Source organism: Syngnathoides biaculeatus, chromosome 7 (genome assembly GCF_019802595.1).
Source record: "Syngnathoides biaculeatus isolate LvHL_M chromosome 7, ASM1980259v1, whole genome shotgun sequence".
Taxonomy (NCBI): Eukaryota; Metazoa; Chordata; class Actinopteri; order Syngnathiformes; family Syngnathidae; genus Syngnathoides; species Syngnathoides biaculeatus.
The window spans coordinates 3,838,072-3,852,110 of NC_084646.1; the positions used below are offsets into that span (position 1 = coordinate 3,838,072).

Consider the following 14,039-nt stretch of genomic DNA (forward strand, 5'->3'; position numbering starts at 1 on the left):
TGGGGTGTAGGCAGGGTACACGCTGAACTGGTTTCCAGCCAATCGCAGGGCACATCGAGAGAAAGAACCAATCGCATACACTCACAATGACACCTAGGGGAAATTTAGAGTCTCAAATAAATGTATGTTTTTGGGACGTGGGAGCGCCTGTAGAAAACCCACGTAGGCGCGGGAAGAACATGCAAACTCCACACAGGTGGGTCTGGGATTGAACCCGGGACCTCAGAACTGTGAGGCCAACGCTTTACCAGCTGACCCACCGCGCCGCCCCAGAAAGACATGACATAAACATAAAAAAAAGACATATACGGCGCAACCGCAATATCACACACCATTGCTAAAAAATGGCTTGATACAGCATTTTTTTCATTATTGTGGTTGATTTTCACTCTCATAACCAAACATTAAACACAACATATCCAAAATATTATCTCTCAGTATGACCACAACCACAGTAATTACGCATTAAATGAATACTTCTCTTACAGTATTTACCAACACTGAGCATTTTAATCTTGGTAATGGCAGAAATTTGAATTAATATTTCAATTGAATGATAAGGTCTGATACTCTATACCACAGGTGTCATACTAAAGGCCGGGGGGGCCAGATGCGGATGTGGTTCGCGAAGGCAAATCATGTGTATCAACTTCCATGATTTTTATAAAAATTTGAACCAAAATTTCAAACCGTTACATCATAAATGATGCCGTTTATATACGTGTTGCAAGCCTTTTTGTGTTACCAAACATCAACGATGATTTCTGATTCCAAAACTAGTTGATAAATTTAATGTTTGAATATGATGGGTCAATTAAAGATTTTCACGGTTTCAGTCCTAATGGCCCTCTGACAGAAACTGTAAGCACAAAGACGCCCGCGATAAAAATGAGTTTGACACCCCTGCACTATACTGTAAAAATAACATTGTGACCTGTGAGTGTCCAAATTCCTCTGTAGCACTCACTTAACAGCTTTGAACTCACCATAAAAAAAATGATAACAAAATTTACATGATTGCAGATTTCAGGTGTCAGTGGCAAATCTGTGTGAACAAGAACGCCGTCATTAACCATTTCCATGTTATGATTGCCAAATTTCCATCGCCTTATCTCTATTTTATGGTCAGGTGCAAATGTGTGTGTGTGTGGGGGGGGGAGGGGGGGAGGGGGGGGGTACTCCCATAGTCCACCCCTGTGAAGGCAAGCCTTCCGTGACAAATGTTAGCAGGACACAAGCAAAAGTCGGAATCTCTCGAGCATTCCTAATGAGTTTTTCTCCTACAATTATTTGATAAGAGCAAACGAGACCGCAGGCATTGCGCATGATACACTAGCAGCTAACGCGGAGGTGAGAGCTCGACGCCTGACACGTCAAGCCGCATACACACACACACGCATGCACACGCCAACAGACAACTTGGGACTTATATCTTAGCGGGCGACATTGGTAACGATAACATGAGAAGCTGACGTTATGACCACCAAGTGCACCCAAACTACCAATCTGGCTCTCTTTATTCCCAGCGCATACACATACTCCACCCAAACACACACACACACACACACACACGTGCGGTGACCTCCGTGCTGCAGCGCAAACACTCGAAGTCCCCCCACCCCTCGACTCACCACACTGAGTCCCAGCTGCTCCCTCCGCAGGTAGGGAAGCGCTCTGCGCTCCAGGCTCGCGAGGTAGTGCTGCAGTCGGGAGTAGGTGTAAGGGTAGCAGTAGGCGAACTGGTACACGTCGTCCTCTCGGTCAAAGCAGAAGGCAAACGACATAACATAGTTGCGCCGGTGGTCCGGGCAGCGGTAGTAGTACACGTTCTTGGCCGGAAGTCTTTGCCTGCGAAAGAAAAGGGCATAATGTAAAAAAATGATTGAATGGCGGTCTACAAACATGACTTCAGTAGCGGTTATAGCTACCGAAAAATACACAATAAAGATGTCAAGTATGACGGTTGTTGGGATATGTTGTCAGATTGTTGAAACATCGACAGTATACTCAACACTGAAGTCCAACTGACACCAAAAGCATGATATTTTGTAAGTTTTTAATAAAAAAAGGCAGCCGGAATGGACCCATCCGTCTTTTCACCACACAACATGATTTTGACGCATGTGGCTTTTTGTAACTCCCGCCATGAAAATCCTCTTAAGGGATTTGTTTTGGAGCAGAGGCAGGAAGTGACATCATTTGCAGACGCCCACTCAGATGGGGTTGCGTGTTTCTTCCAGTTTTACCTGCGGGAAGGTAGGTCTTCGTTCCTTCGTGTTAGCCAAAATGCCGGCTTGTTGTATTGCTGGATATTGCTCGAACACTTGGGAGGATGGATTTACTCTTCACGCTTTTCCAAAAGACCCGATTCGTCGTGAAAAACTGATTGCACAGGTCCAAAGAACGAGACTTTCGTGGGTTCCAAATGACAGGTGGGTGTGCATAGAGCTATTAAAAGAAAATTGTTTGGAGGGGGACGTAATCCTTCTTTCGGGGTGACTCATCGTGGCCGGGCTGGGCCGGTTTATGGCGTTGTCGTCGCTCGCGGCTGAGTACGCCACATACTGTCATACATCCTGTCGGGGAGTCTGTTGTTAGTTAGAAATGATCCGCATATCATCTAAATATGGCTCGAAACGATAGGGTTATATTGCCCCAGTCACTTCACTCAGTTGTGAGATGTTCTCTTCTATGAAAATAGCTTCTGTGTCAGTACGGGCGTCGGAAAAATCTGAAAATCTATGTTGTTCTCCCATAGCAGGTGGGACAGCGTCTTCTCAATGGCGACTGTACCGGTGTGACAGCTGGAAGTGACGTTGCAGGCAAAATGGCTTCCACTTGGATGTCGATTGAGACTTCCGCAACTTTGCGCAAGGATGGCACGCTCTCCGGTCATATATATTTTTTCGTATAGACATTGAAATAAATAATATATGTAATTTTCACAACATTGATCTATTTTACAATGTATATCGGGATGTCAGTGGGACTTTAACAGTCAATAGAAACCAGGCAACATTACCAACACACACACAAAAAAAAGATCAATCCTAAATGTCATCACAAGTTGATGACATCCTTTAGTCTGTCTGCACATCCGATGACATTCAAAGGCATCGCTTAATGTTTATCGGTTGATCACGTTTTCATTTGTGTGACTGAATTTCTTCAAATACACATGTGGCAGAAGAATAACTTCATATTAATAGTAATGCCTGACTAATGTGCAGGATTCCGCAGCTACTTTTATGGGTGTCTGACCGTCGGCCATGAGTTTTGCTGTGATTTTAATTTGGAATTGCGGTTTCCAAGGACGAAGCGACATCCAGCTTGCTACCCCAATACAATATATCCAGTTTATATATCTTGTTTTACAACCATACAATATATCCAGTTTATATATCTTGTTTTACAACCATACTTTACTACGTTTAGAATTTCATATTGTACCTGTAGCTAAAAACCAAAGTGTGGTGAGTGTCCGTCGCCAAGTGGGTGAGTTAACGCTGATGAAGCAACATTTAGCTGGCTGTGGCAAAGCCAAAGTATGACAATATATAAAGAGTATTTACGTTTATATATTTCTGTTAAGTTCAGTCCTAATCCACCGTGTCGGTTGGTATGGGACGGGAGCTAAGTTCACAGGCGATCTGGAAGCTATCCCATCTTACTATGGAAGATGTCGGCAACTACTCGCAGAGCAAAAACTGAAAAATAACAATTAACACTGATAGATATTTTTAATATCTTGGAGGAACCAAACCAACATGTTTTAGGGATGTGGGAAGAAGCCAGAGTCACCAGAGTAGAACCTACACCATTAATCACATGGGGAACAGGCAAACCTCCTCCTTCAAATATTGGGGTCAACAATCTAGAGCAATGGAGAGTGTGATAAGGAAGAGAAGAAACGGGTCCAAGCGGGGTGGAACAGTTGGCGGAAGGTGTCTGGTGTTCTATGTGACAGAAGAGTCTCCGCTAGGATGAAGGCCAAAGTCTATAAAACAGTGGTGAGGCCGGCCATGATGCACGGATTAGAGATCGTGGCACTGAAGAGACAGCAGGAAGCAGAACTTGAGGTGGCAGAAATGAAGATCTTGAGGTTCTCGCTCAGATAGGATTACAAATGAACTCATTAGAAAGACAGCCAAATTTGGATGTTTTGGAGACAAGTTTAGAGAGAGCAGACTTCGATTGTTTGGACATGTCCAGAGGCGAGAGAGTGTAGAGTATATTGGTCAAAGGGTGATGAGGATGGAGCTGCCTGGCAAAAGAGTGAGAGGAGACCAAAGAAATGGTTGATGGAGGTTGTGAGGGACGACATGAGGACTGTGGGTGTTACAGAGGAAGATGCACGAGATGGAAAAAGATGACACGCTGCGGCGACCCGTAATCTGGACGAGCCGAAAGGAAAAGAACAAGAAGAAGAAGAACAGGCTAACTCCGAACAGGAAGCCAGAGCAGAGGTTGAAACTCTGAACCTCAGATCCGTGAGGCAGACGTGCTAACCACAAGGGGTTCAACTTGCAACTCTTTCTAGGACGATAGACGATCTTGTTTTCTTGAACTGTGCTTTCCTTCATCGTGACGCCTTCACTGGCCCATGAGACGCACGCTGCGTCGCTTCTAGGCCGTGGGCTAAATAAAGCAGACTGCTCTTTGCACCTCACGCAGAATCGATGGGGTGTGGGCTGGTATCGCTGCAGTGCACACAACTTCCCTGCTTACGCGACATGTTTTCTGTTCACAGCCTTCATCCGTCTGACGTTGTCTTCCCGTCTCTCCGTTTTTCCCCTCACACCGCTGAGACACAGCGTGAAGGGTGTAGCGGGCACACACGTGACTGCCTGCGCATCCCTTCCCGCCTCGTCATTTTTACCGCTTTCCTCTGAATATCTGCAGCATTGTCACTTTCTGAGGGCTGTGACGGTAAAAAGCCGACGCGTTGGGAAAACAGTTCCGCCGCAAAAAGTCTCGCAGACGCTGGGAGAGAAGAGGATAAAGAAAGAGGAAGTTGACTGATTGATGGGTTTGGGGCGTTTGGATCAGGAAGAAAGGTGGTATGAGGAGATAAGGAGGAGATAAGAGAGTGGGGAGATGGCAGATCCGAGGTTGATATGCGGGAATGGATGGGGGGTGGGTCGCTGCGTATACGGCGGCTGTGGGACGGCAGGGGCCGCCTGTAGTGAACGAGCGTTTCTGGCACAAGATGAGATGAAGATGGTATCGGGTTTGTGATAGGAACGGGGCCTGACAATCAACAAACAGGACAGACTGCTCAGCGCTAACTCTCTGAACTTCTTTGTCTGACTCACCCCAGAGGAAGGAGGCAGGGGAGGAAAGACACTTTGATGTGTTTGTTCAAGCACATAATGATCAGAATGGCCGACAGATAAAAGCCACCTTTAGTGTTCAGTTCAGGTTGTCCTCGCTTGTTCTTCTAATCCATTCGGTTTGTCAAAGGCAGGGGCAATTCTCAATCAACAGACTGCAGTTTGTCTAGCTCTCCCCGTTAAGTACCACACTCCACTCCTGCACCTGGTACCCCAACAGGGAAGGAAGCAGTAGTTATTTTGGAACCCTTTATAAAGGTTTGACAGTTCTGCACAAAAACAAACTAAAATGCGGAACTGTTCCAGCTAAAACGGAAGGGATCGGGGCGAGAAAGAACATCGAGAGGAGGAGGAATTTGCACGTGACTACCTGCAGAATACAAAGGCGGAGGGAGGGTTGCAAGTTTCACAAACAAACCACCGTGGAACAAATAACCTCAAAGTGGCCTCACAGTTCTGAGGACCAGGGTTCGATTCCAGCCCCCACGCTGTGTGGAGTTTGCATGTTCTCCCTGTGCCTGCGTGGGTTTTCGCCGGGTAATCCAGTTTCCTCCCACATCCCAAAAAACACGCATTCATTGGATACTCTAAATTGCCTCTCGGTGTCCATGTGAGTGCGACTGTTGACAGTCTCCATGTGCCTTGGGATTGGCTGGTAACCAATTACGGGTGTACCCCGCCTCCTGCCCGATGCTAGCTAGGATAGGCTCCAGCACTCCCGCGACCCCTGTGAGGATAAGCAGCTCAGAAAAAGGATGGATGGATGTATCGCTTTTTTGACATCCAAACCACATCCCCAGAAACCTTAATTTAGTTCTGTTCACACTGGTCATTTCGGTTTGGGAATCATTTATTCATCCATTATATAGAGTACATTACAGTGAAGAAAAGAAGTATTTGAACACCCTGCTATATTGAAAGTTCTTTCACTTAGAAATCATGGAGGGGTCTGAAATTTTCATCGTAGATGCATGTCCACTGTGAGAGAAATCATCGAAAAAGAAAAATCCAGAAATCACAATGTATGATCTTTTTAAACGATTTATTTGTGTGATACATCTGCAAATAAGTTTTTGAACACCGGAGAAAACCATTGTTAATATTTGGTACAGTAGCTTTTGTTTGCAATTACAGAGGTCAAATGTTTCCTGTAGTTGTTCACCAGGTTTGCACACACTGCAGGAGGGATTGTGCAGAAACACACCCCCAAAGCATGACGCTACCATGACCATGCTTCACAGTAGGGATGGTGTTCTTGGGATGGAAGACATCATTCATCTTCCTCCAAACACGATTAGTGGAATTATGACCAAAACCTTCCATTTTGGTCTCATCTGACCACAAAACCTTTTCCCATTACTCCTGCGTATCATCCAAATGGCCATTGGCAAATTTAAGACGGGTCTTGAAATGTGCTGGTTTAAGTGGCATGCATGATTTCAAAACATGACATCTTAGTGTATTTCCAACAGTCACCTTGGAAACGGTGATCCAAGCTCTTTTCAGGTCACTGACCAAGTCCTGTCGTGTAGTCCTGGGCTGATTCCTCACCTTTCTGAGGATCATTGAGACCTCACGAGGTGATATCTTGCATGGGGCTCCACTCCGATTGAGATTAACTGTCATGTTTAGCTCTTAGCTCAAATACTCATTTTTTTCACTGTATATAGAGACTGAGAGGCAAATGTTCCACCAATTTTATAATAATTTTGGGCACAATGTATTTGTCCTTCTATACCACACCTGTTGTCTCAGTAATCCTGGTACCTTGCAAGGTCAACAAACGTTAAAAAAAAAAAAAATACTAAAAGCTGGCCAGACTCCTCCACAGGGCATGTTTATTGACATCTGATCACAATTCACCTCCTTAGACATTTCTTGGCTCATTCTAGCAATTTCTTTCATTTTCCACTTCTTCCTCTCAACAGGGCGCCGTGTGACCTTGCCGAAGACTGAAAAAGTCCCAGCTATTGATTTTAATTACTACGGCTTGTCATGGCATTAAAGTTACAGGCCATGGAAAAACGCTCTTTGACTTCATATGGAAAGTGGTTGCTCGTAAGGCCCACTTGAAGAATGTGAGCTGGTGTGCCAGCTTTTAATACCGCAGTCACACACACAAACGTCAAAACACAAAAAGGAAAGCTTGAGGAAAACACACACAGTCCCCCCAGCTTTAATCTAAGCAGTGGCTGCTCCTGTTTGGCAACTGGCAATTTGTTTTATCTAAATGGTACCTTCTCCCCTGCCCATCTCGACGTGGTACAGTGCCATCGCTCGCAAACAGAATTATCACAATGTGGGATGAGGGCAACAACAAAAAAAAAATACACTTTCCCCCCACAGATGATAAGGCTCTCATACGTGATTTTACAATTCAGTGATTATAGATACACAAGCGCACACAAACAACAAAACCGCAATGTCGCAAACACAAATTTGAGCAGGCTCAAGGTCATAAGCTCAGAACTTCCAAAGCATCTTAAAGAATGAAAACAAAGACAATAGAGAATACTCGACCAAAGCAGAGAATATACAGACACCAAACTACAAAGGGAGAACATAGACAACCGAAAGGATTCCTGGTAAAGAACAGTTGAAAATGTTTTTCGTGTAAATTGTACAAAAAGCACACGATAGGTTGATTTAAAGGGAACTCCAGTGGTTTGCATGAACAATGTATCCAATAGTACATGTAATATGTATCCTATTTTGACAATGTGATGTTAAATCCTCTGTCATGTAATAGTGTTTTGAGAAGATTTTTATCGACAATTACAAATTTTCAGGGGCGCTGCCATTTTCACGAGTCACATGACCTACGTGCGCGGATGTGACGTGTATCGTGCCACAACAAAGGCGCGATTACATGGGACACCGTTTATGCCCAGCGCCGATTTCTCGTATTTATCCCCATCTGATGAAGAAATCGCAGTATCGGTTGACCGGGAAGATGGAGGACCACTTCCGTACAGATTTGAACCTGTGGCTATAATTAAAAGTGAATATTCGGATGATTCTTCGGGCAGAATGACGCGGAGTCTGACTACTCGGAGGCCTGCGCGCGACATAAGTGCGTAAATAAAGGCAGCTGCGGATGATTCTTCAGACGGGAATGACGCAGAGTCTGACGAGTGACCTCCAGCGGCGGGCCAGGAGTCGAGCCTCCAGGCGGCGGAGGCCGTTAGCCCCGGCCGCCGAAGCTAGGCTAAAGGCCTCTGCCACCACCGAAGCTTGGGTAAAGGCCTCCGTCGCCGCCGAAGGTGGGCCGTGAGGTCCGGCGACGGGCTGCGAGCCGACCTTCCATATCCGGGGAGGCCGTTAGTCAAGCTTCGGCGGCGGTGGAGGCCTCTAGCCGAGCTTCGGTGGCGTAAGTCATGTGACTCGCAAAAATGGCAGCGGCCCTGAAAATTCGTAATTGTCGATAAAAATCTTCTCAAAACACTATTAAATGAGAGAGGATTTCACATCACATTGTCCAAATAGGGTACATATTACATGACCTACTGGATACACTGTTCATGCAAAGCACTGGATTTCCCCTTTAAGATTCAGTTGGTCGTAGGTGTGAATGTGAGTGAAACACTTTTGATTTTGTCTATAAGCAGCCGTTAATTCAGTGGTGAACAGTTTAGGGTCCTCTTGGCAAAATTCAGCTGGAACACAGAAAAACGCTATAGAAAATGGATGGATATGGAGGCACTCTGCCAAGACTCAAGCGAGGTTATGAAAAACTGAAAAATACCACAAAGAGAATATCTGGCAAAAAAATGTGAGGTGCCGTCAACCCAACACGGTAACTTGAATTGGAAGTCAACTTTAATGTGTACTTCAGGCGTTTACATAGCATTGTGCCAAATTTGTGATGGGGGGGGCACACACACACATTCGTTTTTGTGACATTATTTTGTCTTGAAATGAAAATAAACACATACAGCTCCTTATCAAAATTGAATTATAATGGATTCTTCTTTGCGACAACCACTTCCACAAAGTGATATAGTGGTGCAAATGAAAATTTATTACAATCTACAAAATAAAAAGGAAAATGGAGACATGAGCAATTATTTTTTTTTTTAATCAGCTTTTGTCATAGTCAGTATGAACTGACATTAATCAGGAATACTAACAATTTACTCCCAAAAATTGTAACTTTGAGTAATGGGGAAAGCAATGCATTACGTTCCCTGAGAAAAGTAGTCAGACAACAGTTAACGTCTTTAAACCAGCCGTAGTCCTACTTTTCGTCGTACGTTTGCTTCGTCAAAGTCTCTCACTAAATGCTAATTTGTAGTTAGTGATTCAAAGAAAGAGCAGTCAGCTGCGCGGCAGCATTTAACCTTTTCGACAAATGGAACACAGAAAATGGGAAGCAATACTGTAGTTTATTTTACAAGGCGCGGTGAGCGTGCCGTACCGTTAAAGTGCAAAGAAATTTCACAGTAACCATACTATTTTTGTTAGTTTTTCTTGTGTGTTTGATTTATGTTCCTTTTTTCTGTGCACATTAAGAAGACAGTTTAACGGGTGCGTTAAAACAGGCATTGCATTGTGGGTTCATTATTCATAGCAAAGTGCGCGGTCATAAATTGGCCCTATCTTGGACCTTTAATTTGATTAGCAAGAAAAAGAAAACAGACAGCCAATCAGAGACAGAATGTGTTACTTACGAGGTGTTATTTATTTGGTGTGGACTTGTCGGCACACACCTTAAAAACCTTGGTTTTAGGTACTTTGCTGAAACTATGGTCGAATATCTACCTTTGGAGAAAAAAAAAATGTCTCTCTCTTGCTCTCTCTCTCTCAATCTCTCATTTGCCAACAACTGGGCAAACAAGAGAAGAGAGAAGATGCAATAAAAGAAAGGAAGGAGACAAAAAAAGGTTGAACATAGGAGCTTCCTTTTAGAGGTGGACGGACTGCAGCTGAGAGAATTCAGTAGGCATGTTTGTCACATCTTTTTGGATTTTTAATTGACTATAAATTGAACGTAAACGTGAATATAACCAAAATACACACACGCCTGTGTAGGGATCGCTTCATTTCATGTAGGAATTATTCTTCTCAATCTCAAATTACCAAAAAGTATTTATAATGCCAAGTTGGTTCATTTGAGAACAATGCGTATTAAAAAAAAACTGTCTGTCGGAGAGGTTTAAGGAGGTTAAGTGTGGCCGCAATCGCTTCCGTGTACATTCCTTGGAGATGACTCCGTCCTCTTTTTTTTTTCCAATCAAAGTTAATGAATGCGAGTTTGTGTAAAACCAGAGGTCATTTATTTAAATATTGGTATTTATATTGAATACTAGCTGAAAAGATTGATGGAATGTGACAAAGGTAAGTTAAGGTGTAGCCGAACACGATTCCGCGTTCACAAGCCGTCAACCCATTAATATGTGGGATTTATTCCTGATTGAGAACAGATCCAGCAACTAAATATTTTCATGCGTCCAGACTTTTATATGCTTTCAAAGTTTTCCGTGTAAATCTCGACGACTTACTCACCAGATCCATGTATAGATCCAGTTGTCCAAGACAAGCAGAAGCGAATTAACAGTCCAATTTCTTTTTGGCGAAAACATCGACTTCAGCATTAAATGCGGGTCCTCTATGCCGAGTTTAGCTAATTTTTCCACGTACCTTCGTGTATTTTCCCCTTCTAAATTTCTAACGCTATCGTACAAGACTCTGGGCGTCGTGCTATAAGACATTTTTGTGTCGTCTCCGACCGACTTAACATTGAACAATGCTTTGTTAGACAGGCAATATGGCGACGTAAGCAAAAGTCACATGATTTTATGACATAGGTGCACGAGCTCTATGATCCCACACCATTCCAGTTGTCCATGCTACCGAGGTAGCAGCCGTGGCTAACGTCGGCTTAGCGACAGTGCTGAGGATAGCTTAATATTGCTAGCGTTGCTATTTTATTGAAGCACGATATGCGTTCTCTGTGAATTTGAGAATCACTTTCGTACCCGTAAGTGAGAGGGAAGACTTGGGTCAGAGACTCGTGCAAGGGGTGGAGGGATTCGTGAAGTGAGACTACACTCAACTCATGCTAGCTGTATTAATATCGCAAACTCTCCGTTAATGGTTTCTTGTTTTGTACAAAATACTGCATGTGCCACCTATCCATAACAATCCATGGGAATCAGAGGTGTAGTTCCGGCTGAATCCTACCGAACACACGAACTAACCAACTATCTTGCTATTTATGATTGGTGGCAATAATAAGAAAACTGAGACCACAGAGACGATCTGACAGTTGGCCTTTAGCGGGGCTTCACCATTCTTACCGCCGAACTTCAGCTCTCAGATTGACGGTGTGGGCAGATGTCTTGAAGTTTCAAGATGAAGGCTTATAAATTGGTAGCTTTCACACATGCGACACCTTGTCTATATTTCAGAATCAATCAAGCGTAGAGGACACGCCAGTCAGAGCTTCTCCGAGCACGCTCACAGACAAAGGCAGCCGGGGACAGAAATAACACACATCCGCACACACGTGTACACACGCACACTTCCTTTATATTGTCCGCCTCGCTGTTGTCTCGTTCAGCTTGTCAAACGTTCATCCCGTCAACTGTTGGGAAGGTTACGCGTTTTCTAATAAGCTTGTGCAGCTGTCCTGCGCCGCGGATCCCCAGCAGCTTATTTGAGGCAAATAGTCAGTTTGGCAAACATTTCACACCCAATGACACATTTATTTATTCCCTCGACGTAACTGCCGCTATAACCGAAGGGCCGATGGTGTTTCTTTGCAAAACCGAATTGAGGACAGATGTTACTTTGGTTCGTTGTTGTCAAAGCCGAGCCCACGTCCTTGTTTTGTGCATTAAGTAACCCCCCCCCCCCCAAAAAAAAGAACAACTTCCAAGTAATCTACCACATGTATGTATATTCATGCGTGTGTTCACATGATGGCAAAGCAATTCAAGTGGCCTCAATTATCTTTTTTAATGCAAATGAAGCATTGGGGTGGCGCTGTTACTAGGCAACCTTTGTGTTTCACTACATTTTGATAGATCTGCTTTATACAGCATGCTATGTGGCGGGAAATTGTATTCATTCCACTGAAGGCTCAATAAGATTGAGTTTTTGGAGTGTCGAGTAGATGAATAAGTGGCGCAAAAATAATTTCGAGATGTGGTTGAAACTTGAAAGTCTAAAACAATCTAATCAGAGATGCCGGTTGACTAATTTCTGCATTGGAGTTAATGGGAATAGAAATGGTGGAAATGCTGCTGTGCGGAAATCCTAAGTAAAAAACTAATTAATCGCTTCACTAAACTGAAGTCTCATGTAACATTTTAAAATTCTCTGTCGAATTTGAAACTGTGTGACCTTCTGCTCAACGTTTTAATAACTTCCCATGAATGCATTTTGGTCGTGAAGCTGATCATCTACAGAGTTACTTTGAAAAAGAATTTCGATTGAGTGTTATAAAGTAATTTACCGTAACGCTAAGATTGATCTGAAATAGTTGCAAATAGTTTTAAATTACGCCGTGTGTTGGACAAGATTGGGGAGCGCACTGCAACGTGACATTTTCTAGAATGGAAGGTTTGGGGACTTTATGGGAACTTTGTCTGAACAATCATGTTGCAAGACAATAGTCCAGTTTAGTTGAAAAATGTTCAACTTTAAGCTACAGTGAAGAAAAGAAGTATTTGAACACCCTGCTATATTGAAAGTTCTCCCACTTGGAAATCATGGAGTGGTCTGAAATTGTCATCGTAGGTGCATGTCCACTGTGAGAGAGATAATCTAAAAAGAAAACTCCAGAAACGACAATGAATGATTTTTTAAAATGGTTTATTTGTGTGATACAGCTGCAAATAAGTATTTGAACACCTGAGAAAACCAATGTTAATATTTGGTAAAGTAGCCTTTCTTTGCAATTACAGAGGTCAAATGTTTCCTGTAGTTGTTCACCAGGTTTGCGCACACTGCAGGAGGGATTTTTCCCCACTCCTCCACACAGATCTTCTCTAGATCAGACTAGTCGCTGAGAAACACAGAGTTTTAGCTCCCTCCAAAGGTTTTCTATTGGGCTAGGCCACGCCAGAACCTTGATATGCTTCTTACGGAGTCACTCCTTGGTTTTCCTGACTGTGTGCTTCGGGTCATCGTCATGTTTAAAAAAAATCCAGCCACGACCCATTTTCAATGCTCTGACTGAGGGAAAGAGGTTGTTCCCCAAAATCTCACAATACATGGCCGCCATCATCCTCTCCTTAATACAGTGCAGTCGTCCTGTCCCATGTGCAGAGAAACACCCCCAAAGCGTGATACAAACATCCTGATGCTTCACAGTAGGGACGGTGTTCTTGGGATGGAACTCATCATTCGTCGTCCTCCAAACACGGTTCGTGGAATTATGACAAAAAAGTTCCATTTTGGTCTCATCTGACCACAAAACCTTCTCCCATGACTCCTCTGTATCATCTAAATGGTCATTGGCAAACTTAAGACGGGCCTTGACATGTGCCGGTTTAAGCAGGGGAACCCTCCATGACGACCATGACATCTTAGTGTATTTCCAACAGTCACCTTGGAAACGGTGGTCCAAGCTCTTTTCAGGTCACTGACCAAGTCTTGTCGTCTAGTCCTGGGCTGATTCCTCACCTTTCTGAGGATCATTGAGACCCCACGAGGTGATATCTTGTGACGGGTTGGATTATCTATTTCACAGTGGACATG

The 14,039-nt window shown here is 43.8% G+C and overlaps 1 protein-coding gene across 3 annotated transcripts in view; it reads right to left on the reverse strand.

Annotated features, from left to right (window-relative positions):
- The window catches only part of LOC133503111 (BEN domain-containing protein 5-like), a 278,787-nt gene that overhangs the window by 87,283 nt on the left and 177,465 nt on the right, over positions 1–14,039 (reverse strand). For all 3 annotated transcript variants that reach the window (XM_061824322.1, XM_061824321.1, XM_061824323.1), the window contains exon 5: positions 1,632–1,848. In XM_061824322.1, the coding sequence (XP_061680306.1) occupies positions 1,632–1,848 (217 nt within the window). The remainder of the gene's footprint in view (positions 1–1,631; positions 1,849–14,039) is intronic.